Source organism: Penicillium maclennaniae (genome assembly GCF_028827695.1).
Source record: "Penicillium maclennaniae strain IBT 15551 chromosome Unknown utg000003l:1.0-5670915.0:1.0-5674809.0, whole genome shotgun sequence".
Classification (NCBI taxonomy): domain Eukaryota; kingdom Fungi; phylum Ascomycota; class Eurotiomycetes; order Eurotiales; family Aspergillaceae; genus Penicillium; species Penicillium maclennaniae.
In genome coordinates, this window is record NW_026623215.1 from 1,833,774 (window position 1) to 1,859,844 (window position 26,071).

Genomic DNA, 26,071 nt, shown 5'->3' on the forward strand with positions numbered 1-26,071 from the left:
ATCTGACATACTTTACGTTCAGCTCTCTCTGTCTGACTATCTAATTCTACGCACCACATGTTGGTTTGGAACAAATATGTTTTTTGATGATATTGTATTTATGTTGGGAAGGGTATCGAAAATGCTAATAAAATATGAAAATCATGCGGTGTATCCGTCATGCCAAATGAAAGAAGACAATAAACCCAATGGAAACCGCCGTCGAAAGCAGATTAAATTAATGTGAGAGAATGTGTGTCGCCACACCAACAGGCAATTAGGCCTTGGTGTCAATGGCAGTGGAATCTTCGTGAGTGGGAGTCATAGTGCGCTTGGAGGCAGTCTCGCTGCTCTCAACGCCGTTGACGATGTCACGGGTAACCTCGACATAGTCGTAGGCAAACTCGCCAATCTCGGCATCGTCAATACCCATGATCTCATCCTCCTCGGGCGCACGCAGGTTGAGGCCGGGGATGAGGTTCATAATGAAGAGAATGATGCAGGTTCCGAAGAACGAGTAAGCAAAGCCGGAGAAGGAGTCGGCAAGCTGATAGCCCAGCTGGATGTAGTTATGGTTGATCCAGCCACCGGGGATGTCGGTGACACCGTCAAGGTGCGCAATGTAGTCACTGGAGAACATTTTAGTCTATAGCTAGGGCTATTCTTAGGGGAGGAGACTTACGCAGCGAAGAGACCGGTCAGAATGTTGCCGACAAGACCACCGACCGCGTGGACAGCGAAGATATCCAGGGCATCATCAACGCGAAGGAGGAATTTCAGCTTGGTAGCATAGTTGCAAGCAACAGCGCCGACGACACCGAAGATGAAAGCAGCCCAAGGAGTCACGAAGCCGGAGCCGGGAGTGATGGCGACAAGACCGGCAATTACACCGGAGCAGAAACCGACAGTGGACCACTTGCGCTCCAGACGGTAGTCAAGGAGACACCAGGTGACACCACCGACGGAGGCAGCCAGGTTGGTCACAACTGCAGCCATGACAGCGCGGAGATTGGCGGACAGGGCAGAGCCGGCATTGAAGCCGAACCAACCAACCCAGAGGAAGACAGTGCCGATGACGACGTGAGTAACGTTGTGAGGGCGATAGTTGAGCTCATGAGTACCGTGTCCACGGCGCTTACCCAGCATCAGGGAGTAGGCGAGAGCTGCAGAGCCGGAGGCAATGTGCACGGGAGTACCACCGGCGAAGTCCAGGCCACCGAGCTTGTAAACCCAGCCAGAGGAGTTCCAGGTCCAGCAGGCAATGGGATCGTAGATGACAGTAGTCCAAACGAACATGAAGACGACACAAGGGAGCATACGACCTCGTTCGGCGACGGCACCAGCGGCAAGAGCAACCGTGATAGCAGCGAACATGCCCTGGAAGACACAGAATAGAATATCGGGAACCTTGGTGCTGCCAACGGAGGGCTGAGCCAACACATCCTTCAAACCGAAATTGTTCAGATCACCGATGAATGTTCCGGCAGTGTGGGAGAAGGACAGCGAGTAGCCCCAGAAGAACCACTGGAATGAGACGACGCCGACAGACATAATGGAGAGCCATATCAGCGAGAGGGCGGACTTGCGACGAGCGAGACCTGAGTAAAAGAAACTGATTGACTGTTAGTCAATGGTGGTGAGTTATTGTTGTCATGCGTCCATACCCAACACCCGGAATCATAAGCAAGACGAGTGCCGTCGATGTGATCACCCAGGCAATATCACCCGCCTGTTACTCAATTTTTAGTCAACATGATACAGAGCCGTTGTGAATGATGGGTCCAAGCTTACATTATAGTACAGGTTCAAGTTCTCGGTGAGCGAGTCGCCGCCGTTGGAGTTGGTTCCATTATAGGCGACGCCGTAATAAGGGCTGTCGGTGTTCTCAGACATACTGAAAGTGCAACCCCGGACGCCGGATGGGACTTGTTTCACAGGCGCGTTCTCGGGACTCAACTGGGGGAGGACAAGGATATGTCCGAGTGGAGGATCACAGATCCAAAGTGCAGAAAAAGGAAAGGGATAGAGCAGAGAATGATATAACCCTGAGTAAAAAGGATAGGGGGGAAATGATGTATCAAGACTGCAGGGACGCACCCTGATAGTTAAATAGTGAGAAATACGCAGTCATTCGGGACCGTCGACCGATCCCCACCAACACTAGAAGCCCCATGGATCAAGGACCCTCCCCGATAGTGGGAACCGGACGATGGCCAGAGTGATTTCTACTATGATTCATGGGATGCCACTGATAGCCAGAGCCAAGCCAGCCTAATTCAGCCATGTCCGGGATCAGGTCGGTTTGGGGGCGGTCCAGGACCCCGTCTGGGACCCGTATACCGGAGGATTACGGATCTCACCTCAATTCTTCATGCTTTACATGCAATTGATAGACGTACTCCCGTACTAGACAGTCAGATCTAATTGTAGATTCTCTAAACTCCCCGAGACTATGTTTCCCAGGCACCCGTCCACCCTGTGGTACTAAAATCTACCAGGATCTAGGCTGAGAGTGATCCCAAATGGTCATACGGAGCATAGTTCGGACGATAAGCAGGGGATATGTCCACGATAGCATTGATTGGGAAGCATTTAGTGACAAGTGAAGGGAAATAATGGAATTCAACGCGTGTTAACTGCGATCCACGCCTCGTCACTGGCTGTAGATATGAAGTCCGCTGCGGGCCAATCAGGGCCCACCCCTTATCTATAGGGCTGGTGTCAGCGACTCTTTCTTTTTCCACCGCGTCGCCACCTTGGCATCAATTCTCGCTTACAGATTCTAGATCGATGGTGACCATTCCGTTACGAGCGTGTTCGGTCATTCCATCGAACATCGTGCGGTACCGGGAGTTGAGATGCATTGATGGAAAAGGACGGTAGAGGCTCTTATCACGCTCACGGTGGCTAACCAATCAGAACCCATTATCTACACCCACGCGTTATCACCTTCACATAGTTCAATTGCGCCCAGGGGCCTCGTCTTATATCTGATTTTCTGATGTCTTGGCCATACTTGTTGTTTGATTCAGAGACCCACGTTAATATATACGCCTCTGACGACACGGTGCCGCTGTGCAGAGCAGAGCGGTCATAACTTGGGGACTGAGACCCACATCTCAATTGCATACCAAGAAGCAAGTAAAACCCCCCGAGCAACAAAGGCAGACTCTAGCAATGATTGCCATAGCTCCCTACATTCACCATGCCATAGCAGGACGTACATAGATCATTCCGGGATGTCTCGCCGGGTCCACTCCGGCTCCTGAGAACGCATGGTCCGGGGTTTCAGACGCGATTCCGGGGATGCCAAGACCAGATAAGCAATATGTCTGCCATTGGCCCTCGGGATACTTCGGCGTCCCGGGCAAAGCCTCTGGTGTACGGCTTTTGGATCCCCATTGATACATGCAGAAGGAAGAATTACGCTATTGAATCTCCTGGCTGTTTTCTCTTGGATCAAATTCAAGATTTTACCTGCATTATCCGTGATCATGGCAGCACCATATGAACATCTCTTCATAACCCCAGTAACCACCAGATACGATAATCAACAATAGGCTATTGCGCCATCCTAGAGTCTAGAGTCGAACTTCCCCAGAGCGCAAGCACCATGAGGTAGTAATTGTAGATCATTTGGGCCCACTGATCAGCGCGAGACAGTTGGAGCAACGATCCGCAATCAACAATGGTCTTCCCGATATGTCATACACTTGCTTTCTTCCACGACAGTCTAGAAAATTTTTGGAGAATCCCAGAGGTTGGCGCGAGGGGAGCAAGTGCCGTGTACAGGGGCATGCACAATCAGCCACAGCCACGGCCACGTACCTTCAAATCATCTCCTGAGCTAGGGAATGTACCTGCATGCACCTGCGGGCTAGTTCGTCTGGAAAGAACCTACTTTTGAATGTGAGACAGCGCTATGCCGGGACTATATTGAATCTGCTCTTGGCCTCGAAATCAAGCTCAGCTCTGGTTTGTTCGAGACCTCGACCCAGTCTTGAAGCAACTTAGTCCATGGGCCCACTTGTGCGGAAGTATCGCCCATTTCGGCTGGAGCTCATTTTCAACATTGAAATTGAGTATGCCTTACGGTAGTGTGGATGAGTGAAGCCCCAGTCTCGGTATAATCTTCTATGTCAGCATGGATCATATCGCTGCCCGCTTACGACATTCTTCTAGGGCAACGAAATGAATAAGTGACAGCACAAATCATGCCCAGGTGAGAGAGGAATGAGTATCAGGGGCTTTTGTCTGCTCCCTTGCATCTGAATCTGAATCTGAATCTGGAGTCATGTGCGTCCTGGTATTTGAAGCCTCAAAGTCGATCAGCTGATGGAACAATCAACTGTTACCCGCGGTGCAGGAGTTGAGACTTTAGCGAAGGACCTTCTTTTGGCGGGAGAAACAATTACCCCTGGCATGGCACATCGAGGATTTTCCGGTGGCGGAAAAGAAACTTGGAAACGGTAAGCTTTCGGGCAACTCATCAACAGCTGCTCCAATGAGTGATAGTGTAGTCTTCGGTGGCTATGCCTATCACACAATCTTCTGTCCTGAAGTCTTATTGCCCTGGGCATATTAATGTTACTCCTCGGCTACGAGACAGAGTGTGTAGGTTTACGTCGTGATATTTCCGGGTCCTCCGAGCAGTGTGATGTTGACTGGGTTGGCCAATCTACACGTCCTCGATTGACAGAAGAACACATGAAGTGCCAGAGACTTTGTAATGAACCTAGATAGCTTGCAACTAATGTACAATGTAAGCATTTGTTTTTATTTTTTTTTGCTATTTCAGCAACGTTTTCCATTGATCATGATCCTCGTTCCATAAGGATGTCTCTCTTCGCACTATGACACTCAGACAGTAGAGACGCGGGCTGGTCGTGACCCATGACCGGGATATCAGCAATCTGAATCCCACGATGTGACTCAGTGCCACGTACTGAATGCTCACTGGCAAAGATCTGGATGAGGGGAAACCGCACGGCAGCTCCGATGGCAACAAGTAAACGAGAGGAAAATCAAGTCCAGGCAACGGATTTCTTCCGGGAGACAATCCCATTGGCCCGCGCCGCCACGCACCGCCACACGCCCCTATCAACTTGCAAGCTCCATCTTCACCTTCCAACTCGCATCACACGGTCCACCATGGAGCACCCGGACATTGCCAGCCATGACTCTGATGGCTCGGGCTCGTCAGACGAGTTCCCCGGTCAATATCCCATAAGAACCAATTCATCCTTCGGCGAGGGTTTTGACGGTGCCGTTCAAACCCCGGCCACCACGATCACTTCCTCCCCTCCATCTCACCCTTCTAGCGTCTCTTCATGGTCCAGTACTCCGACCACTCGTCCTCGTGGGAGTAGTGTTGGTGCTGGCGCTATCCTCGACAAATCCGATGGTCTCGCTATGGCCGGAGAATTGCGACCTCAGCGCCCGTCGGCACCGGCGAGAACCCCATCCAACACATACGCCCCCCAGCGACGACCTCCGCAGTATATTAGCCTCCAGAATGACCGCCAGCGTGCATCATCGACCAAGCGGGCCCCGCGACGCGATCCGAATGCGCAGTATAGGGCCCAGGAAAAGGCCTACGTTCAGCGGATCCGGGCCAATCCGCAGGCCTGGTATCACCACTTTGACGAAGCCCAAAACAATACGATGGTAGGGGACGCAGACCTGGAAGATCCATCACCATCCTCGGAAGTTCCCTTCGAAGACGACTCGTACGACCCCGATACCCAACTGTTCCTCCCCGACGATAATCTTCCTAGCATAGAAGAACTCAAGAACCCGAAAAATCAGGAACGCCTCGAGTGGCACTCCATGTTAGCTTCCGTCCTGAAAGGAGACGTGGTCAGACAAGAGAAACAGCGACTGCTCGGCTCCACTGAATCGACGCGGTCGGCTGCCCTCAGTCATGCACTTTGGATCGGCGTTAGAGCGAGAGCCTGTGGACGAAGCATCGCTCTCCAAAGGAAACTCATTGAGGATGCACGGAGTCATCTTGGGCCCATCATCGAAGATATCATCAATTTCCAGATTAAAGGCGAGACCGAAATCGGTAAGGCGCCGAGGCAGCAAGTCGAAGATGTTGTGGAGAAAGTCGAACGCTGCGAGGCCCTCTACTCCGCGCACAAAGAGATGGAAGCTGCAAACCCTCGAGTCGCATCCGAAGAGTTTGAGTCCAGTCGTGCGGCAATTTTCGCCTGGCATAACATCACGGCCCTCATCAATACTGAGCTGGCCGTTTTGCAAATTGGGTGGGCAATGATTCTCTTGATTTTGGCCAACCCAGAATCAAGTCTGCCAACAGCGATTTGTCAGATGACTCTTCATTCTTAGATCGGATCATGAAGGAGGATGGGCTGAAGACACTTCAGGGTCAGCGGAGCATGCTGTATGGCATTGGTGAGGTCATTCAAAAAGCAAAGAGTACTCTGATCGAGAATGCGGAGGCTTTTGCAACCCGCCATCTGCCTCCATATATTGAAGAGCTTTTGACTTTGATCAATTTCCCATCACGGCTGATTCAGGAAATCATTCGCGTTCGACTATCATACGCCAAGAATATGAAGGATCCTGCTCAACAATCCCCCATTCTTGTGGATCAGATGATTTCACAATTTCGAATGTTGATGACTGTCGCTACTCAGATCAAGCAGAGGTACCTCGACATCTCAAGGCCCGAGCCTGGATGGGACCTCCCACCATGTGTCGACGAAAACTTTGATTCTGTCGTGCTGGATGCCATGAAATACTATTTCCGATTGCTGAATTGGAAGTTAAATGCAAACAAAAATACGTTCAAGGAAGCCGAAATTCTTGAACAAGAATGGGAGTTTTCTTATCTGATCGGACGACAGCTTATTGCCGGCGATATTGAGGTGGCCGAGCAATTTAGGTGAGTTGCGTATGCTTGATTTGGAGACGGAATGCTAACAGTTCGTAGTGCTTTGACCGCTAAATCTCTGCAAAGATTGATGATCCATTTCGAACGCGAGTTGGTCCCAAGGCCCAATGAAAGCGTCGCAGATATGGACAAGCGATACAAGAGTATCCTGGATTCTACGCGCATTCGTCAACGAAAACTCTATCGATTCTCGCGTTTCCTGTGCCAACTATTCGAAAATGCTACCGAGTATAACCTGACTATTGACATTGCCTATGAATTTTTCGAGGCGTTATTGATCTCAGACCACTTCCTCGTCACATCTCCCTCCTCTGTTGGCCAGAAGGGAGTATACTTGATCGCGCATCATTCATTGTGGAACCGCCCATCTGACATTCAAGCCATCCTCGCCACCTCTTTCCGTGAAGATGACATTGCACCTGACGCACATATCCCGTACGTGCTTGTCATTCGTCCAGAGAAGCCACTGGCGTGGGCAGGCAAGGAGATGCAGGTGGAAATCCTAGAACAACCGACTGATGTGCGCCTGGGCAAACTTCGTCTTGTTGTAGAAGGCATGCAAGAGCGTCTGGGGAAGGCACGAGTCGAGTTGGCCCAGCTCACCGGCATCCAACTCGACATGGCCATCGAACAGCGAGCTAACCTGGGTCGTGTGAACGTGGAGCTGAACAAGATTAAGAAAATCTCTTTCAAGTTGTCCATGGCGATCATGGACAGCGTGGCTGTGATCAAGGACCAGCTACGTGAGAAGACATGGGAAAACAACGATCTGATCCAGGCTTGCTACGCCTTTGCAACTGAGTTTGGTAAACGTTCTTCCAACTACGTCGACGCCAACCGTCGCGCTATGAATAGTGCTCGATTGGTTGAGCTGTCTCTCGACTGGGTATCTTTCATCTGTGACGACTGCGACGCGGCCGATCGAAAGACTTTCAAGTGGGCTGTCGCTGCTCTTGAGTTTGCAATGGCCATCACCTATAGTCGCCACCTGCTTTCTTTGGACGAGGAACAGTTTGGTCGTCTTCGACTGAAGGTCGCCGGCTGTATGTCACTTCTCATCTCCCACTTTGACATCATGGGCGCCCGATCATCTCTCGCGGCCCAGGCGGAGAAGCAGCGTATGGAGGAGCGCGCCGGGGCTCGAAAGATCGGTGCAGGCCGTATCATCAGCGATGAAGAAGCAGCCAAGCTTGTTCGCGAACAACGGTGCCAGCGTGTTCGGGAAATCGAAGATAGCCGAGAAGAAACCAAGCGTCAAGCCTTGGGCAAGGTATTGGAAGGGTCTAACGAGGCCGATCGATCCTTGACCGTGCTCTCCTCCTCTGCCACCAACGTCACTTTGCGTTGGCAGCAGGGCCAATTCATCGGTGGAGGTACCTTTGGCTCTGTCTATGTTGCTATCAACTTGGACAGTAATTATCTGATGGCAGTTAAAGAGATTCGTTTGCAGGATCCCCAACTTATCCCCAAGATCGCGCAACAAATTCGCGACGAGATGGGTGTCCTCGAAGTGTTAGATCACCCTAACATTGTGTCCTACCACGGTATCGAGGTTCACCGAGACAAAGTCTACATTTTCATGGAATATTGCTCCGGTGGCTCGCTCGCCAGCTTGCTAGAGCACGGCCGTATCGAAGATGAAACAGTCATCATGGTCTACGCCTTGCAACTTCTCGAAGGTCTTGCGTACTTGCATCAAGCAGGTATCGTGCATCGTGACATCAAGCCGGAGAACATCCTCCTCGACCACAACGGAATCATTAAATACGTCGACTTCGGTGCCGCCAAGATCATCGCTCGCTCAGGACGCACTGTGGCCCCAGTGGACGGTCCCAGTGTTCTCGGAAAAGACAATCAACTTCCAAACCAGCGCAAGAATCAAAAGACCACCACCGGAACCCCAATGTACATGTCCCCGGAGGTCATTCGAGGCGATCTTCCCGACCTGAACAATCGCCAGGGCGCTGTAGATATCTGGTCATTAGGTTGTGTCATTCTAGAAATGGCTACGGGCCGCCGCCCATGGTCCACACTCGATAACGAGTGGGCGATCATGTATAATATCGCTCAGGGTAACCAACCCGATCTACCCACGCTTGACCAACTCAGCGAAGTTGGCATTGACTTCCTGAGCCGCTGCTTCGAATGCGATCCCCTCCGGCGATCCACTGCCGCTGAACTCCTCCAACATGAATGGATCGTGTCCATCCGTCAACAAGTGGTTGTTGAACCGCCTACCCCCGGCAGCGACGCCGGTAGTTACACCAGCTCAAGCTCTGTCAGTCGACAGAACTCGAATTACATGTGATTCGATTCGATTCTCAAAACGGAAAGATCTCCAATAACCATCGCCAAAACCGGTTCCAGATCTCCATCCCTCTTCTTTTCACTTCTATGCCTGATTGTCTGGCAATCCCTTGTCGTGTTTGTATACCATCCATCTTTTAAGAATGAAGATCCGAAGATCCTAACGATTTTCCTCAACACTTTCGCTGATCTCGACTTGACTCAACCGACATCATATGTGATACCCCTGTCCCGACTGCTTTTTTACCATCTCGTTCACATAATACCTGATATGGCTCTTATATACGGAGAGTTCTTTGTTTGTCATGTTCATGTCTGTCTTTTCTCCTTGGCGTTTTTCGCATTTTCGGTTTTCTAGGTGGTTTGTGTACGAAATGGGTTCTTCAGAAGGTATTTGCCTGGCGCTTGACTTTCAGCATGCATATCACGTCACATTTATTCGATTATTATGATTTGGTTTTGTCTTGTTTACCTAAGTACATTTTAAGGTTGCGAGGACATTATGAGAAACCTTCAAATTCACTCTTGGGATTTTTCAATTTCTGCCCCCAATGTAAAGGAATACTGAGGACTAGCGGTGAAGGTTTGCCCCGCAGTGGAATAAGCAAGTCTCGGACCCAATTCGTACTTAAATCGAGAGGGTTTCCAATTAATCTAGACTTAGCAAGAATCAGTCTTGCTTCTACAATACTACACCTAGTCCAGACATCCTTTCTTACCTAACCGACAGGCTTTCTATCCTGAACACATAGATCCTTTACAATTCTGATTCTTCTTTTATCGGTTACCTAAGGAAGTATATCTGTTAACGACTGTGTCCTCCGCTCCCGCGTCGCTACCGAAGGCGACGACACGCCTATATCGCACGAGGCTATTGCTATATCCTCCTAGCGTAGAGACGCTACTAATTCGACCCCGGGACTAAACTAACCTAAGTCAATTTCTCCTGACCCGCTACAATACGAACCACTTCTAGGGGACCTACGCGGATATTAAGCGACCCGTAGAGAACTCTGAAATGACAGCTAAACTATCGAAGATAAAATCGAACGCCTTAATAAGAAAATCCGCCTCCTTAAATATATTCGGGAGCTTAAAAGGGACCGAACCGTGCTAGTTAAGATAAGGACCTAGCTACAAAATAAAGATAAATCGACCGCGAGTAACAACAAAAAGGGTATTAAAATTAAAGATATCCCTTCCTTTTTAAAGGACTTTAACCTCCGGAAACATTAAGAGTGGATTCTTGACCTCGAACACTAATTCGAAGCCGACCTAAAATAATACCCTATAGACCGAGAAAAGGTATTCGCTAATATAGTAATAATAGAATATAACTATCGCTAAAGATAGCTACAATATATATATATAAAGCCTATAAAGGAATAATAAGAGCTTAAGAGCTTATAGATAGCTTTCAAAGATTAGATAACTACCCTTCTATATAATATAGCTACCTTACGGGCCGATATAAGTGTTAGCCTTAGCTAGGCACGCCAAAGGCTATAAGATAATCCGGATTAATTCTATACCTATCTAGATAGCCTAGAATAATATTTTGAACGGAAAAGCGAAAAGAATAGTATAATATTCTATTACTCTAAGCTTAACCTAGCCCTTCGCTATTATATAAGCGAATATCTCCCTAGAGAATAACTATTAGAGACACGCGATACTATAGTAAGTAAAGCGGGACGTTTCTGGAACCTACTCTAAATAGCTAAGAAACGTCGCTAATTCGCCGACGAAACCTAAGAGTATTGACGCCTACTAGGACGCCTCGCACAATCCAGATATATATATAACTAGAGAAGGGACGACGCCTCCTAAAGATATAAGGAGTAATAACCCTTAAAGACCTAGCTAGGTTCCTTACGCTTCCGGGAAAGCCGCGGCTATCATAACTTAAATAATATATACGGATCGACCACGAACTAAGACCGAAACCTACCACATTTAGGATTGGGACCCTAATACTACCGATACCACGAATTTAGCTATATCGCCTCAAACTACACCAAAGACAGACTAAATATATACCCCGCGCGTATCTAATCCTTAAGGAACTTGGGAAAAGGGAATAAGTCGAAGTAAGCCCTACCCCTATAACTCTAGATCCCGAGATAGGGACCACCTTACACTTTTATATCCCGATTTAAGTACGGAACGCCCTTATCACACACACGGACCTAGATAGTTACGCCGAAGTTAATCTAGTTAGCTACTAATTCGCAAAAAAGTATAACCTAGAACGTACCCCGGCCACCGCTCTAACTATTTAGGCAATCTCGAACCAGAAGATTATCTCCTATAGGGTATAGAAAGTCCCTATTACCGCTACTAACTTAAGGGGGACACCCCGTAGCTTTATAAGATAATATATAGCTATAGATAGGGACCTACGCCTAGAAGGTAGCCCTATCCTTCTATTAATAACCACGATTTAAGACCTTTAAATCTATTTATTATTAGACTAATAATAGTGGTTCGAGGCAAAAGAGTTCTCCTTATTTAGCCCGTAGCAATTCACTAAGGCCTACTAAAACTATACCTATATTTATACCGCGATCTAAATACCAGAAGATATATAGCTTTCAGAGGATAATAAAGAAATAGAGACTATATCCGAACTAATACTACTAAACGAACTAAAGATATTTTGTGATATATTCGCGGCCGATTAGTTAAGGATTCTGCCGATATAAAAGTTAACTAATCACACTATCGAACTTAAGGAAGGGGTATTACCCCCCTATAGGCTAATATACCCCCTCTCGTAAACCGAACTCGCGGAATTAAGGAGATATCTTAACGAAAACCTCGTAAATAGACGTATCCGACCCTCTAAGAGTCCCGCAGGGGCGCCGATCCTCTTTATATCTAAAAAGGACGGTAGTTTATATCTCTGCGTAGACTACTAAGGATTAAATAAAGTCTTAGTTAAGAATCGCTATCCTTTACCCCTTATTTCGGAGATCCTTAACCGCCTTTCGGGTGCAAAATACTTTAGTAAACTCGATATATAGGATATATATTACTAAATCCGAATAAGAGAGGGCGAAGAATAGAAAATAGCCTTCCGGATATAATATAGCCACTATAAATATATAGTAATACTATTTGGACTAACTAACGCACCGGCTACCTTTCAAAACTATATTCACACCGCGTTACGTGGCCTACTCGATATAATCTGTATTATATACCTAGACAATATCCTTATCTTCTTATCAGACTATGAGTCACACATAAAACACCTTCGATAAGTCCTTAAAAGGCTAAAGGAAGCATAGCTCTACGCAAAAATATCCAAATACGTATTCTACTAAGACTAAGTGGAATTCCTCGGCTTTATAATTAGTAGCCAAGGCATCTTAATAGACCTATAACGCGTTACCGCTATCGCGTCCTAGGAAATACCTAAAATATTCTATAATATCTAAGTATTCCTAGGATTCTATAACTTCTACCGGCGCTTTATTAAAGGATACTCCCTTATTACGGTCCCTCTTACTAACCTTCTAAAGGGAAGCCAGAACGGCAAGAAATAAGGGAATATAGATCTAAATAATATCGAAAAGGCAGCGTTTTAATAACTAAAAGATACCTTTTAGTAAGCCCTACTCCTTAAATTCTTCGACTTAGTAAGATATATCCGAATTAAAACTAACGTATCTAACCTAGGGATAGCCGGGATAATATTATAACCCAATAATAAAGAGCGATAGCACCCCGTAGCGTTCTAGTTAAGAAAATTTACTGGCGCAAAACTAAACTATAGTACCCCGGACCAGGAACTATTCACTATTATATATTTATTTAAATAATAGCGACACTACCTAGAAGGAAGTAAGTACCCTATCGAGGTCCTCTCTGATTATTCGAACCTCCAGGGCTTTATAAAATAGCCAAAAATTAATAGACGCTAAGCCCGGTAGTGTTTATTCCTTACCCCCTTTAATTTCGTAATTAAATACTAAGTAGGTAAAACAAATCCCGCCGATAGCCTCTCATAATAGCCAAATAAAGATATAGCTCTAAGAACAGAGCTTCTAAACCCTATTCGAGAGCGAATCGTAGGTGTTTCAGAGGTTAAACTAAGAGACCTCCTAGCCGGCAAATCCCAGTTAGAGTATAATAACTAGGAAGAACCTAAACTCCGTGTGCGAATCCCTATTAATACCTAAGTAAATTAAGGCCGGGGCGATATAGAAATAGCTAACTAGGCTATCTAGGAGGAGTTAAGTCGCGCTTAACGGTTACCCTAAAATATAGTATAGAGTGCTAGTGCTAGTAAGAACGCTTATACGGAGTACGTAAGCGCTAATCTACGGATCTAGGTTAAGAGAATCCAGGATAATGATCCGGAGACTTAGAGCTAAAAGATAGCCGTTTCGTAAGGGAAATAGCGCATAAAAGGATAGTCTATTAACCTCGATAGCTTACTGCGCTATAGAATACGCCTTTATATCCTTACGGGGAGTAACCTAAAATAGAAATTACTATAAATCCACTACGACGATCCCCTAGTAGGACACTTTAGGAAATATAGGATAACAGAGCTCCTATAACAGAAATATTATTAGACAAATATACACTAAGATATTACAGAATATATAAAAACCTGCTCTGTCTGCTAAGGAACTATAGTATCTCGGCATAGGCCGTATAGCAACCTCAAATCCCTACCGTAACCTTCACGACTATTCGCCGAAATCTCTATAGACTTTATTATAGGTTTACCCTTAGTGATCTATAAGAACGAGCCTTATAACGCAATCTTAGTTATTATCTGCCGCTTTACGAAATAGTACCGATTTATCCCTATTTTAATAGCGATTAACGCTAGTTCCCTTACTGTTACAATATATTATAAGATCGAACTCCAGTTTGGCCCACTAGAAGATATCGTATCCGACAGAGGCCCTATCTTTACCAGTATATTCTAGTTAAAACTATGTTTCCACTTAAGGATAAAACTCCGATTTTCTACGGCTTTCCACCTATAGATAGATAGCCAAACAGAAAGGATAAATTAAACCCTTAAGCACTACTTATAGTATTTTGTGGATACCGAGCAATAAATATAGCCGAATCTGCTACGAATTACAGAGTTTATATATAATAATACTGTGAATGCCACTATAGGTGTCTCGCCCTTCTAAGCCCTTATAGGATATTCCCTAAATTTCTAATTACGCTCCGAGGCCAGAGCACTAGAGGAGGAAGTGCTAGCTATAGTAGATCGAATATAAAAGCTATAGGATCTCCGTAAAAAAATAAAGAAAATATAGCGAAGAGCTACCGAAACTATAGCGAAGCACTATAATAAACGCTATACCCTAATTAAATTCAAGCGTAGAGATCTTATAGCCCTTTTAACCCGTAACTTAAAGCTAAAGACACCTATAAGAAAACTCTCACCACGCTTTATTAGACTATTCCGCGTACTTATAATAGTCGGAATATAAGCGTATCGTCTAAGCTTACCTAACTAATACTCCTAGTTATATAATATCTTCCCCGTGACCTTCCTCGAGCCCTAGTATTAGCGTGAATCAGACGCGAACCTACTTCTAATACCAGAGCTCGCGGACGACAATAAATAGGAGGTTAAGGAGATTAAGGACGAGAAAATCTTCTATAATAAGATATACTTCCTAGTTAAGTGGAAGGGATAGCCCGCAGAATATAACTAGTGGTTACTAAAAGTGGATATAAAGAATACCTAAGAAGTAATATAGGACTATAGGAAAAAGAGGAAAGGCAGAAGAGTTTATTAAAATCCTAAGAAAAGATCCCGACCCAAAGTCGGCCACCACAAAAATAGCAAGAATAAATTTAGGTATTTAAGGTTTCACACACGAAATCTCTACGAAGATACACCGATATATTAAGGAAATAAGACCGAAAGGTCAAAGTATAGGAGAAAGATAGGCTACAATATTATTAATAATCGCCGCACTATTAGCGTCTCTATCCGCGTACTAGAGGCGAAGCGTAGCCAAAATATTATCGCGGAAGGTTAGCTTCGTAACCTACTAGGAAGCAAATATAATATCTATAGGGGATAAACGAGGGACTAGCGAAGCCTCCTATAAGAGACAGTGAATATCAGACGCGCCAGGGCTAAGATTATTAATAGGAATAGGGAGATAACCGGCCAGATATATTTAGTAAACGGCGAAGTTAACCTACAGAATCGTTAGCGAAACTTATACTAAACGGGCTTCTAACTTATAGGCTTAGTGGCATATATAGTGCCTAGGTTATAAATATTAGAGTGACAAGATACTAGGTGCAGAAAGTTAGTGATAAGGGCGCGAACTGCCTCCTTAGCACGGACACAAATAGTACTAGACTAAATAGGGTCACTAGTAATAAGCTCACTATCTTTGTCCGCCTCCTTAGCAGACTCAGTGACGACAGCCTAAATATCCGCGATATACTTAACTAAATTAACTATATTAATTAAGTCACCCTATATACTAAGGGGAACCTAGACGGGTCAGTAATAAAACGTAACCGAATAGAAAAGGTAAATAAACCGAAGGGTAAGGACGATTAGCACGGAAATATGCCCGGCATAGGACAGAACTTAGCGTATCGCGTATATAAACTACCGAGAAGGCGCTCTGCCTATCCTAGTCTCGGAGGGAGCGGCGGGCGTAGGGAATATACTAGGTAAGCTTAGGGATCAGAGGCACGTCCCATAAAGGGCGACGGCTAAGGGACGAAGGGGCAAATATATTAATTCGCGAGCGAAACGACGACAAAAATAGAGAAAAAGAAAAGAAATAAAGAGAAAGCTAAATTAGTAACGAGTTACGGCCGAAGAACAAACAAAAAGAAGTCGAAACGATACTAAATATAAGCACTAAGGAGATAGAAGAGAGTTATTAAAGGGGGAAGAGTGAGGGGAGAGAAGTGAGGAAATATATAAGTAAAGATATCAACAATATATATAAGTAAATAACAATAATACGCTAGAAAACCACCAATACGCGACCGGAAAAGACACGCGCAAACATATATTACTATTAGCCAAACTAAATACACGACCTCGCGCGGCATAATAATATTATTGCCCTATCGCGGCCGGGTCTGCCGCGAAACTAGAGGGAGTCTGATACTATTTATAACTCCTACGTGACACACCTTAAGTATAACGATACCTAGGGCTTATCCCTATCATATAATCCGACCCCGGGGGTCACGTGCCACTAGATAACGTTATACTAAAGAACGACCAAAAAAAAAAAAAATTTTCGATTACCTTTGGGGCCCGTCGTCTCTAGAAGGGGAGGTAGTTATAAAGGAATACTAAGGACTAGCGGTGAAGGTTTGCCCCGCAGTGGAATAAGCAAGTCTCGGACCCAATTCGTACTTAAATCGAGAGGGTTTCCAATTAATCTAGACTTAGCAAGAATCAGTCTTGCTTCTACAATACTACACCTAGTCCAGACATCCTTTCTTACCTAACCGACAGGCTTTCTATCCTGAACACATAGATCCTTTACACCCAAGGCACAGGCTTTTAAAAAAAAAAATAGAAAATAATGTTAGAAGCTTAGGTTGCGATAAGTCCTTACGGATCTATATATCTTTATAGGCGAAGGAATCCTTATATTCTTTTTTATTAATGATATATTAATTACTAGTTATCGGTTAGTAAGAGAATAAGTATAGAAGCTCAAACGAGACCTTAAGAAATACTAGGAGCTTACCGGTTATAGAGATATAGCCTAGTTTTTAAATATTCGAATTATTAAAGACAAAAAGTAAAGGAAGCTCTAGCTTTACTAAGATAGCTATAGTATCAGTATAACTATGTAGTATAATCTTATAGAATATACGCTAATATCTATCCTACTTCTAATAAAAAAGCTAAAACTATATAAGGGTATTATAATACCTAAGGAGATTTATCTCTATTAATAAAAGTTTAGATTTAGTAAATATATAACTATAATTACTCGCCTAGATATTATAAAAGTAATAGCGAAGCTAGCGTAATTCCTTACTAACCTTAGCCCTTAATATTATTATATCGCTAATAAAGCGCTATTATATCTCTATATTACGCGATATCTTATTATTTAGTATTATTAGAATAGTAAGCTAGAGTCTATATAGATTATAAGCGATACCTCGTATAAGGACTATAAAGACTAAAAGAGTTTAGTAAGATATATTTATTAAATATATAGTAACCTAATAAATTAGAAAGCTATAAAGTAATATATAGTAATAATATCTACTATTAAAGCTAAGTTACTAAGGTTATCCGATATAAGTATCTCTAATAATAAAAGAGACTACTTAGATATATAGGCTTTATACCCTCCTATATTATTATTATTTAGTATAATAATAAGCGAGTAATTAGCCTACTCTAAGGGGATAATATATATTTAATACTAAGCTCCGATATATAGAGATATATTATTATTAGCTACGCTAAAAGGTCAGAGTAGGTTAAATTACTATCAAGTAAATACCTACCTTAAGTATAGTAGCTAATAGACTTACTAAGGTTCTCCCGCGACGAAAATATAATAACTTCGTTAGGCTATTAAATATAGTGGATATAAGTTATATGATTAACGAGTCCTAAAGAGGATATTAAGGGTATCTCGCATTAACCACGGATTCGCACGAATTGGACATATCCTAGCGATATTAGGATACCTAACACCGCTAAGGGGGTATATCAGTACGAATACCGCGGTGGACCAGAGATATACTTATCCTTTAACGTGGTCGGTAAGCGAGTGGCCAATGTAAACGAGTGGCCACCCAACCCACTTTTTCGTCTCTTTTATGCATTTATATCAACCACAACGCCTTTATATTGATTAATCTCTAGCTTTACATACATTCCTTTTATGTCCGATCTGTCCGCAATTAGTGCATTGGGGTGGACGCCGCGTCTTCGGTGCTTGTGTGTCCCGCGGTGGTAGGCTTGGTGGAGCGAGTATTGCCTGCGAGGACTCCTTATAAGCTTCCTCGAGCTCTAATGCTTCTCGTACGGATAGACCGTTATCGTAGGCTATCTATTTGTTCTTACGAGCTCGCTTTTGCTTTTGTGTAGCGTTTGCGGCACGTAGCTACTTATTTTCTTGCTTGAGAAGTATACCGTTTTATATTACGATCTGATAGCCTTTAATAAGCTAGTTTAGCGCGGTTTGCGAAGGCGATAGCGGACTTTTTGAGCGTCGCTTTAAGAAAGCTTTGATTAAGGATGCTTACTTTAGAAGCTTATCGATATTCGCGGGCGTATATAGGTAAAAAGCGCTTGATTAACTACCGCGGCTTACGGGAGGTATTAGCGTCCGAAGTTGAATATTAAGCTTTAATAGCACTTATTGAGGATTAATCGGCACTAATCCTGCTACTCGGAAGCTATTTTATATTATAGTTAGTTTATAAGCGTCGACGCGAGCTTATAGGTATATAAAAAGGAAGTTAAGTTTGTCGATATAGTTAATCCCGAGCCGTATCTTTTAGTCGATTAAACTGCCGTACGAACGCTTTAATATAGCGAAATATCCGATATTAAGAGGCTAAAGTAGATACGAGGAATGTGGCGGCATACAGATTAGAATAATATTATGATCTGCGCAGATTTGATCGAACTCTGGCGTTAGATAACTTCCGTGTCCGTTAAGGACTAGAAGGCGATATCGTCCACGCGTACGGTGATTTGTTAACAGAATAAACTGTTTTTGAAGCTAGCGAAGGCCTATCTCGTCGGTTATCTATCTATTTGCACTAACTTCGAAGCGCTAGTTAGGTGGAAGGTCTTTAAACTATACTTAATTATATAGCTTGCCTTTAAAGATAAGCGTTGGTGGAAGCGCCCACCCCGAAGCGTTAATTAACTTAATCGTAGTCACCCACTCGCGGTTTCCTAGCTATAAAACTAATCTCCGACCGTAGTATTCTGCTCGGGTAATCACTTTTTGTGCCGTATATAGGCCTATCGCGAAGCCAGTCTCATTAAAGTTATAGATATTGTCCGCTAGGATACCGTATTCCTGAATTATGACTTATACGAGGTTAAACTACGCCCGAATAATCTTTGGATCCTCTTATTCTGCCCGCTAGTAATTATATCGTCTAGAAAAGCGAGCTTTAAGCTCTGGATAGCGTTAGGTAAAGTTATATACCTATTTTTCGCTAACAGTCTGGATAGGGGTTAAACCGCGCTTCGTAAGCAGAATATTCGCTATTTCTCGTACGTGAGCTTGCGTAGGGGCAGCTCCACGCGTATTTAGCGATAATATGCGTTCCTTTAGCACTTCCTCTTCAATTTGGGTCATTTTATGGTTGTTTGCGCGAGTATTCACGCGATTTGTAGTGCCAGCGATGCGGCGACGAAGGGTTGTCCGAGGAATATTAAAGCGACGTGTAGCTTCGATAACTGAGCGAATTTCTTTCTTTTGAATCGCTTGTATAGCAAGTAAGAGGCGACCTTCTTACTGGATAGAATCCTGGCTTGATCCGACGCGAATTGGAGGCATAGTGCTTGATAGAATATAGGTAGGTGCATGGAAAGACGAAAAAGTGGGTTAGGTGGCCACTCGTTTACATTGGCCACTCGCTTACCGACCACGTTATGTTTATTACTTATGTAATCTAGAACCCCCCCCTATAAATTGCCAGAATTAGGGGTACAGGAACAGAGCTTCAGACATCATTGATTGGTTGCATACAAGACATTCTAACACTATCTTGAGGCCTGAGGGAGGCCTGGGGGGGAACGTGATCTGGAAGGAGCCGTGGGTCTAACCCAATTTGGGATATAAGTGGTTTTGTTTCGTAGATGCTCGTTTCCCTCTTTCTCTCTTCTTCTTCTTCTCCAGTTTAGTTGCCCTGTTAATGATACACGAATTCTGCTTCGTCTTGGTCAGTAACAGAATGGACAGTCCACATTATAGATGTGGAAACTCAATTCTCTGTTTCTGAGGCTACTTTCACCATATGCGAAATGACAATTAAGATCGATTGTCTCGCAGGTCAGACTTTCTTAGCCAATTTAGACGGTGCCAACAGGATTATAATTGCTCCCGTATCTTGAGCTTATTTGCCACTGAGAATGTGAAAACTCCGGGGAACATGGAATAATTTGCTAAACTTAAGAGAAACGTAAAAGAATCGGACAGAAGTTTGGAATTACCAGGTGTTGAGCCGCTTTGGTTTAGACTTGGTAAGAGATGTACTTAGAATCATTTGGGATCCCTTCCCTCGACAGGTGAGTGAGGAACCCAGGGCCTATTATTCCAGAAAAGGGCTGTCCGAAGATATCCACGAGTTGGCAAATCTGCATTAAGACCCAATGGCATCTCCAGTGGCGGCCCCGCTGCTGTGTAAACCTCACGCAATGGGGTGGTTCTATGTCCGGATTTGACACTTCTAGGGGCGCACAAATTACGTAGGATAGTGCCTACATCAGGTTCCTCTTCTCCATTGAAAATTCCAACGGAGCACATACGTATGTCATCGGTTGTGGTCACCTCGCTCAACCTTGTATTAAACAGTCTCATATTTCCGACCATTGGGCACTCTTCCCAAGTGGTGCCCTCGGCAGATTCGATAATTCCATATAGCTCGGCCCGGCATTTGAGATCCTCGGTATAAAAGGTGCTAGGCTGTTGCTCGGCTTCTCAGATAAGAGCACGTGTCGGGAAGAAATTGAGGCTTTGGTAGACAGCCTGGTAATTCGCAATAATACAGGCGCGTGCGACCGTTAATGCCATACGGGGCTCCCGATAGGCGAGTTCACGATAGGTCTCTGGTTCGGCAAGATTGGGGTACCAAATGCAGGATGGAAATTCCTGAGAGAAGGCATTGTCGCGAGGCCCGCGGTGAGGTTGAGGGGGGAGGAGGAATCTCAGAGGCTGGCCTTAAAGGAATATGCGATAAGTCGTTGCTCATGATGAAGCGGGCAGTGATCGCTCGTTGTAAACGCTTGTCTTTCCACTCGTCTTCTAATGGGAGTTGTCTTGACCACCACTTAGCGAAGAATGTGTCGTGGCAGATTCCGCGGATCACACATGCGAACTCTTTCTTAATCATGACATGACGGCGTAAACGGCTATATCGATCCACATTGCCATTCCAAGCAGCCATTAGAATCAGAAGATCTTTATCGATATTTGGTAAATCGAATGGTAGGGGGGTATAAAGAAATTCCGACACATCCTGTGTAGGTGGTTGCTCTGAGTCAAACTCATCCGCGTTCATATCTTCGGTGATATTCCATAATAAATCCTTCAATCCTGGACGGTTGGCGAGGCCGCTATGTTTCTGCTTTCTCTCTAAGAAGGACCGGACAGATGTGTCTCCATTCATGCCACCAATAGGAGGATTCCCCAAATTGACCGTGCGAGTATAGTCGTTCATCACTCGATACCTGACCGGACTCGCCATGATCATCTCGAATATAGCATTACTGCCATTATCGCGAGCCTCCTCGGCAATATGCGCCTCAGGCAGCAGATCTAGCTCCCGATATAAATCCGTATACCCAGCTACAGCACACGCTCTGCCGACATGGTATTTAAGGGGAGGGTATTGAAGGACTAGGGCTCGATATGTGGCTTCACTGGCAGTTTCCGGATACCAGATACAATAGGGAATTTCTCGCGAGCATTCTGAAAATCAGGAATCTCATTGCTCATGATGCGTCGAGCATTTATAGCCCGGGTAAAGAATCGATCTCGATCATATTGGCATTGGAGTTCAAGTGCAAACCCTGGATGGTAGCGAAGTCCCCGCGCAACACAAGCACGGGATGCTGAGGAGCCCAGTGATTGGGGAATCCTAAGGCCACGAATAGCCTGAGTGCATTGCTCAGTGATGTATGTTCGTTTCTTGAATGCTTTCTTCAGGGCGAAGTCGTCCATGATGTGAATGGTGAATTGTGAAAGAATAAAAATCCTGCGAAGTGCCGTGAGGAAAGGGAGAATAGGCCGATCTTTGGGACAGATCCGAAAGCCCCACAGCCTCTACCTACAGTCTTCTGTTGTTGAATTTCGACCCTTTTCTCTTCACTCGTGTTCGTCGTTCCCGCTCTTTCTCACTTTTCTTATCGGTTTCGGTGACAAAGAAAATTTTGCTTGGGTAATTCCATAGCCGACGAACTAAAAATACATAGGAAGAGCCCGCCCTCCGCCCGCAAAAATACGGGTCCGTAGGTGGCCCTCAAGAGGGCGGCTCGCGGGCGGTTATGAGGTCTACTCCTGTTCATGATTTTCGATGTGGGGCCGGCTACAGTCAGTCTCATTGCTTATTGAGCATATTCTTCATTGGTTACTCAGACAAAAGAGAGGCTAAGAAGAATAAGAGTTCATTAGTTGCATTGGGAATTGGCTTCGACGCTCTTGACTTCGGCCGCACTAAATCCCGTAGGGATACATTTGTGCTCAGAGGAGTGTTTAGTTCTACTTAGTGAGGAAAAGCGGCAAGGTCGCCAAGATATAGCGGAGGGATTCCGCCACGTAGGGAATTAAGCTGGCGTTCTTTGCCGAGATCGTAGTCGGTGTATATCATTCACGTAAACGTGCAGACGGTCCCAGCGGCGCCCCACATCGACTACTGCAAATGGGTGGATCTGGGCGCGGAAATCAGCATTATGTAGAGGCCGCGGCAAGCGCGGCCCTTCACAAGATTGACAGGGTCTACAGGTTCTATAGGGTCTACTGGGACTGAACCGTATGAGGTCTGAAGGAAATAATCGGCTCGGTGGAATCGAATTTTCCGAGCTGAATGCACTGCAGTCGTTGATCAACTCCACACTATCGAACAAGGCAAGTATGAGATGGCTGCTGTGAATGGTAATAAAGATAATAGAAACAGTAGGTTATCCTTGAAGAAGATTGACCCAGCGCCCGGTTAGAAAAAAAAAAGAGGGAAACGCCGTGTCGTAGATTGTCGATTCGTGAGGCATGAGATACAATTTGAAAGGGCTGACGAGCTCTAGAGAGCTTGGACCAATGGGGTATACTTGAGAGGTGTCGGAAGAGTCGAGAACCGCCTATAAGGGATAATGTGGGGGCGAAGCATGAGAGGAGTCGGAGAGTGAGTGGAGTACATGAGCGACCAAGTCAAAAACCAGGTAAGGAACAACCTGCATATGCAAGCCAAGCTTCTCACGGTCGGTGTAGCCAAGGGCGGTATAAAAACACGCAGTTGGGTAGCAGTCGAATGAAGCTTAGCGAAATTCGACTGCTGGCGCACATCCACGATCCTCGACATACTTGAGTTCAAGCTGTTGAAATCTGTCATATTGTTAAGTAAAGACAAAGAAAATAAGAGAAAAAATATTCAGTGATGTGAGGAAGTTAAGACGTACCGTTCACTCTTCGCATGGAAGTAGACTCCACTGATAGATCCTTCCACTTGGTTAAAACAAATGTAGTAAAATCCCTCAAAGCTAGCGCCTAAGATTGTCCGAACACGATGATCAGGAACGAGGAAGTACTCCTTCCATCTCATGAACACGTGCTCGCGCTGAGCAAAGTTGCGGTATGTAAAATCGGTCCGCTTGGCTTGTTTAGCCAGCGGTTTCCAAGCCGGAAACCGAGACCAATGGTGTATGTCGGTCTTCTCATTAGCACCCCATGCTTCGTTGCGAGTTTGAAATGTATGCTTGGTTCCAATAATTTCGCCTTCGAAAAAGGTAGTGAGAGTCGGATGGTCTTCGGTAAGGCCTGTTTGATGAGAAATGTAAGCAAATATTATTTCAAGATGTTGATGCGCACCAGAAACATACCTTGAATGCGAAGGTAGCCGCAGAGGGAGGACTCGGCCATGTCCACGTGCTTAATTTCCACGTCGACATTGTAAACATGGCAGTCCGACTGTTGTGTGCCCACGAATCTACTGCCTGAGCGAAGGAAGGATGAGGTGTGATTTGGCAGAAGCTTTGCCCGTTAGTCAATTGCGTGGCGAAAATGCCCGGTGAGATTGGGCGACACGTACCCGAACGTTAGAAAATTCATAACGCATAAGCGATGAGTTGGGGGGTGCTGCAGCTGACTGGCTTCGCTCGCAAGCCTCTTCCGGAGAGCTTGATCTACCTGGCGTAGATTCTTCATCCGCGCCGGACATCTTACTTTCCACCTTCAGCGGGTCGGACGCCAAGAGCACAGCGCCATCGTCGGAGCGACTCAGCACGGACGGCGCGATGGCACTGGGAGATGAAAGGACATCATCGAGGCCATCACTGACCGAGCCAGGGGAGTTGGGTGAGCCTGTCCACGTCGAAACCCGATCAGCATCAGGTGGACAGGTACGAGTGGAGATCACCTCGGCGATCGAAGTCGAATGGTTGGCACTTGGAGTCGGCATTGCGAATCAAGGGAGGAGAGTAGACATCGGATCGAGGTGCGCGCTAAGGGAAGGCAATATCACCAAAAGAGATGAAGAGGGAAGAAGAAGAAGAAGAAGAAGATGAGGAGATGATCTCCGGGGGGGGGGGCGGACCATTTGAGATGGGGTCATGCGAGCGCGGGGGGAGGCGCTGACCAGTCTGGCCTGAGGCACCAATATATACGTCAGGTACGTCTGCATTCACTTAGTCCTTTGGCTTACTTAGGGCTACTTAAGTGCTCTTAGTGTCGTACTTCATAACTCGATTTAGTCGGCTGCCGAGAATGTGACAGTCTCCAATAGTGCAATTTTTGAAATCCATTTTTGGAATCCATCTTTGTGTTCTGAGTCGATTCCTTGCTGGAGTGGCGATCCCGCTGCACAGGAACTTTCAATAAAGGCGCCTCAATGAACGCCCGGTATCATAGTCAAAAATCCAAACAGTCTCACATATTTCCTCATGAGCCATGATTTAGATGGGCTTGATCTGTGGAGCCTGTACGTTAGTGCGGAAGAGGAGAAGCCTGATGCTGAGACAGCTCGTACCTTGAAGTGAAGGGAGATGAGAGAGAAAATGAGGGCCTTCAGGTCCTGTACGAGGTAATAAAACACTCGGAGTCCCTCGGGGTCTGCTGATTCCGTGACGTCTACCAACGAGCCGATCTTTGCGGTCTATATACGTTCGTTAATTGTCTGGTTGTAAGATTGCCATCCTGACACTGTCGACGTACCTCGAAAGAGATGTGTTCACTGCCTAGTCGAATCTCCAGCTCTTGACGCCCATCCTTGTTCTTCTGCGGCCACTTGGAGTCGTCCTCCCTGCGCGGGGTTAGCACGCCGTGTCGGTCGAATCATCCAGCATCAGGTCTCGTACTTCATGATCTCGCTATCCTTGATAATTCGCTTGATCTCCTGGATCATCGCAGAGCTCACACACACTGGTATTCCCGGTCAGATCATCGGTGTTGTTCCGCGAGCGGATCCCCGCACTCACTTTCTTTGCGGATCAGGGAGTCATTGCGATAGTTGGAGTTGTTGGCATATCGTACAGCGGCGCTACTACCATCGGCGATAGTCCGGAAATCGAATTCTGAGTGAACGTTAGCGTGATGGAACCCAATGTCAAATGAAGGTAGACCGTACCTAGAAACTCATGTCCGAACCGCCCAGAGTGACCTGAGCTGCGAGACTGTCAGCAGCCGAGGAGACCCGGGCTCAAAAGCGCATCATCCTTACTAGTATCTCAGGTAAAAGTTCTCGTTATTCGACATGTTTGGCGTGACTGGAGAATCCAAAGGTGAAGCTGCGAGAGAGAAGGCGGAGTGAAAAGGTGACCGGCTTAGTCATCCACACAGACGGGGCAAAGGGACACCGTTGATGCTTCCCACCCCCGATTGCGCATTACCATACCCAAAACACCCATGATTTTTAGGCTGGTGAGGGGTGTTGGATCTTTCTAATTGCGCGTTCCTGACATTGGTCTTTACTCCT

General features: G+C 45.6%; 5 protein-coding genes across 5 annotated transcripts; 1 reads left to right on the forward strand and 4 right to left on the reverse strand.

Moving 5' to 3' along the window:
• Window positions 1-256: 256 nt before the first annotated feature.
• N7477_002793 (ammonium permease MEP2) lies at window positions 257-1,872 on the reverse strand (the record flags this gene model as incomplete). The annotated part of the gene is made up of 4 exons (XM_056964456.1): window positions 257-608; window positions 662-1,591; window positions 1,644-1,708; window positions 1,771-1,872. The coding sequence occupies 4 exons, from the start codon at window positions 1,870-1,872 to the stop codon at window positions 257-259; spliced, it is 1,449 nt and encodes a 482-aa protein (XP_056824409.1).
• Window positions 1,873-5,130: 3,258 nt separating this feature from the next.
• Window positions 5,131-9,203, forward strand: sskB (uncharacterized protein; the record flags this gene model as incomplete). The annotated part of the gene is made up of 3 exons (XM_056964457.1): window positions 5,131-6,245; window positions 6,281-6,886; window positions 6,935-9,203. The coding sequence occupies 3 exons, from the start codon at window positions 5,131-5,133 to the stop codon at window positions 9,201-9,203; spliced, it is 3,990 nt and encodes a 1,329-aa protein (XP_056824410.1).
• An 11,668-nt stretch (window positions 9,204-20,871) lies between these two features.
• Window positions 20,872-22,113, reverse strand: N7477_002795 (uncharacterized protein; the record flags this gene model as incomplete). Its single annotated transcript, XM_056964458.1, has 3 exons — window positions 20,872-20,997; window positions 21,023-21,807; window positions 21,831-22,113. The coding sequence occupies 3 exons, from the start codon at window positions 22,111-22,113 to the stop codon at window positions 20,872-20,874; spliced, it is 1,194 nt and encodes a 397-aa protein (XP_056824411.1).
• A 1,307-nt stretch (window positions 22,114-23,420) lies between these two features.
• Window positions 23,421-24,559, reverse strand: N7477_002796 (GID4/VID24 family protein; the record flags this gene model as incomplete). Its single annotated transcript, XM_056964459.1, has 4 exons — window positions 23,421-23,487; window positions 23,562-23,919; window positions 23,982-24,132; window positions 24,191-24,559. 4 exons carry the CDS (start codon window positions 24,557-24,559, stop codon window positions 23,421-23,423), a joined length of 945 nt encoding a protein of 314 aa, XP_056824412.1.
• Window positions 24,560-25,052: 493 nt separating this feature from the next.
• N7477_002797 (mago nashi family protein) lies at window positions 25,053-25,851 on the reverse strand (the record flags this gene model as incomplete). Its single annotated transcript, XM_056964460.1, has 7 exons — window positions 25,053-25,067; window positions 25,127-25,252; window positions 25,312-25,399; window positions 25,455-25,518; window positions 25,575-25,670; window positions 25,724-25,761; window positions 25,817-25,851. 7 exons carry the CDS (start codon window positions 25,849-25,851, stop codon window positions 25,053-25,055), a joined length of 462 nt encoding a protein of 153 aa, XP_056824413.1.
• Between the last annotated feature and the right edge of the window lie 220 nt (window positions 25,852-26,071).